The 6,000-nt window shown below is 26.7% G+C and overlaps 1 protein-coding gene across 1 annotated transcript in view; it reads right to left on the bottom strand.

Annotated features, from left to right (window-relative positions):
• LOC107441229 (zinc finger CCCH-type with G patch domain-containing protein) overlaps positions 1 to 6,000 on the bottom strand; it is a gene marked incomplete at its 5' end in the record, with an annotated part of 35,356 nt that overhangs the window by 4,256 nt on the left and 25,100 nt on the right. Inside the window, 2 exon segments of the mRNA XM_016054406.4 lie at positions 1,725 to 1,807; positions 5,035 to 5,135. Coding sequence (XP_015909892.1) covers positions 1,725 to 1,807; positions 5,035 to 5,135 — 184 coding nt within the window.

Raw genomic sequence — 6,000 nt, 5'->3', positions numbered from 1 at the left:
TATATATATATATATAATCAAGAGCCAAACATTTAGAAACAAAATATAGGGAGGGTAGAATACATAAATTTAACAAATTGGTGCACTCAGTTCAACAAATTAAATTTATTCAATTTTAGAATTGTTAAGTTTATAGTAGAAATTAGATTTAAAAAAAAAGAAGAATTCTTGTAGCACACTTGTTTTTAATTTCTTATTAAATTGTCTCGAACTGGTGTGCATAGTTGTGAAATTTATTGCTGCTGTATTGTAACTTTGGGTGATTTTGTTTAAAGGTAAGATGTACATGCTTATTAAGATGTTTGCTGAAAGTAGTTTTGTACTTGGTTTAGGTAAAAATTTGTTTTCACATATTTTTTTAATGATCTTTTTAACTTGAATCACAAGCTTAAAGTTAGAGCTATGAGAATACTTAGTGTAAACAAGGTTTAAAATAAATGAACTATAACTTTTTACGTATTAATAGTATTTTATCCATACTGTCCTCCAAGCTCACTCTTTAGAGGTTAAGACCCTTTAAAACCAACCTATTAACACTTTAAACTGCATAAATATAGCAATATATATATTTTTGTATTTTTACTGGTTTAGTATGTTTTTATAGTTACTCTTTCTTACCACCTGAGACATGACAGGATACTTGATACAATTAAAAAATATTAATCTCTTATTTTTGTAAAATATGATATATTTAATAATATGAAAGTACAGTAAAGCATTCCTGCAACAGCCCATTGTGGTTCATGGAGAAAAAGGCTCCATAATTTCGCCATCAACAGCATGATTGTGCCAATGTGATGGTGCACAAGCTGCTTTACTTCCCGGACGAGCTGGAACCCATTGATTTGAATCGGGGTGGCTCTAAGGATCAAACGCTAGTTCTCCACAATGACAGTTCAGTGACACTGAGCTATCGTGGCTCAATTTTAATAGCTGCAAATGTTTCTGTTTGATATTTTTAAACTATGTACCCCCACCCTGCTTAATACAATCATTTTGCTTATTTTTGTGTTATATGTCAATCAGATGTGGCATACAAAATGATGACCTATTATGATATTTTAGTTTAAAAAAGAAGAGTACTAAAAATTATATTAATAAAGAAAAAATGTTAAAGTATTAATGAAAAAATGAAGTTATGAATAGACCAATTCATTAAATATTAACACAGAATCTAACTTAATTTTTTCCCCACTATTTTATTAATTTAAAATTCATGCAGTTTGGAGAGTATAAAATTAAGTGCATAATATGATTAGTATTTAAAAACTATATATATAATACAAAGAATAATATTTAACTTTTTTCATTAACTTCAGATAACTCGAGATGGTAAACTGGTGGCAAATTAAATGTTTCTTACATACAGAGAAAATTAAAATTTCAACTTACAACTTGTGTATTATGTTTTGTTTTAGTTCCTTGTATTTATTAATAGAATAAAAAAGTATGTTGACTTATTGCCATTTTTTTTCTTCAAAATAATTGGTAAGGAAAGTGGTTAAAAACTCATTTACATTGTTCTTTTGACTTTGTAAAGTTATAAAGGAAAAAAAACTTTTCCATGGACTTTTCATAGCAAATTAAAAAAATAAGGCAAAAGGTAGTGATCTCTCTATGTTGAAATTAATCTCACATCAATAGATAAGATAGTATACCAACATAACATTGAAATAAAAAAATGTACTAGTAAGGTAAATATTTATTTTTAACAATTTACTTACCTTTCAGCATTCCTTTGTAATGATTGTTGTAACTTGATAATTTCTTTCTTAGTTTTTTTAATATCTTCACCAACTGAATACATCTGGAAAAAAAAGAAGATTATCTTAAGACATTTTAAATTAGTAATGAGAAAGAAAAAAAAAGAACTTCAATTTTTATTAAAAAATTTCCTTGAATAATTTTTCTGTTACTTTCAAAAAGATAAAGATTAAATTGTTTTTAACTACAAAATAATAATATATTTCATGCATGTGCTAACAACCTAATGTCCAGTTTTCTACCCTACATGGGGAGTAAGCTGAAAATCGAAACATGTAAAACTCAATTGCAGTACTTTAACATTTATTTATTGAAATTATTAAACATTTAAAGAGCTTTGTACATGAATGATCTAAGTGAATTTATGTAAATGAACTTTTTATGTTGACTATGCCTTGGCTTTTTTTTCTTTGTTTCTGAACTTCCTATTGGGGAAATCTATATATTCGTAACCAGTCATTTAAACTGTTTGTGTTATTACATTCAAACTCTATGCGACTCTGACAGCGAACTCTTGCTGTCAGAAGACAAATTACTATTCATCAAACATTTATTTCAAATGCATTTAGGTTGAACTTTTTCATCAAAAGCACTCAGAGACAGAAATCATTGGAATTGAAAGTAGCAAAATAAATGAATGTTAAATAGTTTAAAAAAAAAAAGACCAAAACACTTATGAATTTTTCTGATTAAAAGTCACTTCTTCCACTTAACTCTTCATCTAATAAATTACCAGCTAAGTTGTCTACAATAAATCTTTTAACAGACCTGGCAAGATTGCATCTTTTTATAGCTATTTAATAGATCTATATCTTTTTTACAAGTGTAAGTTAAGCAATAGCATTGAAGGTTTCAACTTTGAAAATCTTCAGAATAAATCTTTAATGTAACACATTCTCATTGAAACTTTTAACATTAATAAAATACTTCATTTTTTACACTAGGAATAAATGTTTGCAATTTTAAATTTAGACTAGCGAAAAAAAGTAATCTTATCATTTTTCTTATACAGGGTTCCCACTCTTTTAACAAAGCAAATATTAAGCACTTTTAAGGACTTTTTTTTGGAAAAATTAATGACTTTAAAATTAGTAGGATTGTTTATCATCTGATATACTTATGCCACCAGTGACAGTGCCAATTATTTACTTTTCTAAAAAAATCAATAAATAAAAGAAATAATAAATAAAAAGCAATTTAATTATAATGTATACACTGATATAATTAAAAACAGTATAAGTAGCAATGTTAACTGAATAAAATGATTATTAAAGGACCTTTTAGCCGAGTAGATTTAAATTTTTATGTAACAATCTGCTTATCCTTAAGAAATAAAAATAATAGTGTAACAATTTAAACTTTAAAATAATTTTACAATGCAACAAAACAAATTATAAATAGTTACCAAATATTTAACTTTTTTATTAGAAGCAAATCATGCTTTCTTATTTAGTACTCGGGGGGAAAAAATTGAAAGTATTTTTGAGAAGAAAAAAACAACAACTTGGTTTTCATCAAAAACCTAATAAACCCCAAGTTTTTTGATGAAAAACTTAGGAAGGATGGGATTTTTCAAACCCTGTTTCTTACAGATCTGTTTAATTTTCAGCACAATCATAAATTTTAAAAATGTTATGCTTTCTATAAATGTACAGTTACTTATCACACATTGAAATATTATACAAATTTATTAAATTCTTCAAGATTTTAGGAAATAGTTTTCGTAATGGATTCTAGTTCAAACTTTTTTTTCTGATACTTTTCTTTTCTTAGCGTTTTACTTAATTCCTATAAGCTGAATTTCTTGAATTCTGTCAATTTTGAAGGTTAGTGTGGGTCTTCTACTTAGGTACCTTAACCCCCCTCCCCCCCCAAAAAAAGCACTATCTCTTTCATGGGCAGTATCCCCCTTGTCAACACTATTCTTTTCTTTTAGAAAGCTTCACTCTCTTCATAGAGTATTATTTTAGGCAAAAGCAGAAGAATATATTAATGAAAGAACCAATATATTAATAAAAGGGCGTGCTTTCTTCCCCTTGCCTGTAGCTTCCCCCCACATTAATTTTTGTTTCTCTAAAATGTTTTACTCTCGGCCTGGTCCAAATCTAAGTGATAAAAGAATGACATTTTGTTTTAAAAAATTGTTCTTATCAACTATAGTGATAATAAAAAATTAAGGACTTTTAAAAACCTTGTACCAAAATTAAGTACTTTTAAGAGCCCTTATTTTCCAAAATAAAAATTAAGCAGTTTTTAAGGATTATGGGAACCCTGTTATAATATAAAAAAATATCGAATACACATTATACTTGAATTGCCATAGCAAACTCCCTTAAAGTTTGGCAAATTCTAAATTTTTGGTCAGTTTGAAAGGACTTATAAAAACATTGATTAGTGCAAACTTTGTTGAGTCGTGAGTCAAATAAGTTGAACCCTGTTTACTGAGCAAGAACATTAGACTATTAGATATTTTACTATTAAGAGTTTTGTGCAATATATGTTAGTTTTCAGCTATTAACATTTATAACATCAGCTATTATTAATGCAATAAAAATAGGGTTTAACTCAAAACATCCCCACAAAAAAGTTCCATCAACTAACGACCCTTTTTTAGGTCAAGTTTAGGCAGAAAAGGGGTAAAAGTGGGAACTTCTCTGCGATTTACACTCAAAGTACTGATTTCTTCTCATTTCCCCCCTCTGAATTGAGCTTATATCTATTTGAGTGTAAGGTAGGACTTTTTTTTTCTTTTGCCAATTTTTATAGTTTTTTACTGTACCATATATAAATCTTGATCAAACAAAAAGTTTTTTTCAAATATTTACCAAAAAAGATATATATGTATATATTAAATTAAAAAAACAGTCAGTGAATACTTATAACGAGTTATAATTTCTCTTAGCTATTTCTTATTTTATTTTATTATCTGTGTATACAATTTAAGTAATTAACCAGCAACACTTTTGAAAGACGTTTAGAAAAATAACAATGCAAACCTCTATCATAAAATTTTTTGCCAAAGATTTTTCTCAATAGAAGTGATCTAAAGCTGACATTTTTTAAAAATATTTTACAAAAACTTAAGGAAAATATCACCTTTTGATACTTATGCTTAAATTATTTCTATGAATTGCTGATCAAGTCTGTTTTAATCAGGTAACCAGCTTTTTCCTATGCTATACCATATAGAAACATAACATGGGAGTATATTTCTCTTGAAGTTTGTGAAGAAAATATCCTTAAAATGGATAAATAGGTAACTAAGCTAACCTCAAAATTTAAATCAGTTCCTTGAGTTTTGTTGCTGTTGCTTGCTTGATCTGAAGAAGGCCTTTTTTTTGGTAACTCTGTTCTGATTAATTCTCTAGAATCTACAAGAAAAAATAATAACTTTGTAAAAAGCATTACAATTAAAAAAAATAATATTCAAATACTTGACATTTGAAAACAAAATAATTAATTAAAGATAAACAAATGCTTTTTAGAACAGGGTTTTCTATACCTTTTTTTACAAATTGCTTATTTATTTTTATATATAAATTTAGAAAATAATGTGAAAAAAAATCAACAGAAAGGCCGCAACCATTTTGTTAACTGCAGATTTTAATCACAAAAATCGAAACTTTGTGAAAGAAATTTAAAAACTTTGTTAATTAATTTGACAAAAGAATTAGTTTTTAACAGACCTATTTTTACTGATAACAAGGATAAATAAATAAATCCCTAAAACTATACTAGATGTGTCCTTGTTTCTCAAAAGAATTTTCTTAAATTTTGTTTTTTTCTATGTAAAACTAAATTTAAATTATAAAGAGTTTTTTTTTTTTAACTCTGGATTCTTAAACATTTGTCTCGCAAAATATGTAAACATTTATAACTTTTAAAGTGAATAATATAGAAAGATGAGCTTCAACAGTACTTTCCTAGCTGGTTAGACGAATATTTATGCATTGTGTATCTCTAATCCATGTTCATAAATATGGAGAAAAATGTTATGTAATTTAAAGCTAAATCTGAAATAATATACTACAACTTTTTATTGAGCAGCGATGGGAAAAGAAAAGATACATAATAGACATCGTTAAAAATATTTTATATGAAAGAATATTTTAAATATTGTATCCTAATGAACTCACAGCTATAAATGTTTGAAGTGCTTATGGTTATTTTAAGAAACTTCTGAACTATTTAATTTAACAATGCACATCTTTTTAATCCTAATTGTGGCTCCTATAA

This window comes from Parasteatoda tepidariorum, chromosome 4, assembly GCF_043381705.1.
Source record: "Parasteatoda tepidariorum isolate YZ-2023 chromosome 4, CAS_Ptep_4.0, whole genome shotgun sequence".
NCBI classification, from domain to species: domain Eukaryota; kingdom Metazoa; phylum Arthropoda; class Arachnida; order Araneae; family Theridiidae; genus Parasteatoda; species Parasteatoda tepidariorum.
The sequence above is the reverse complement of the archived record's forward strand: the minus strand, read 5'-3'. Positions and strand labels throughout refer to the sequence as shown.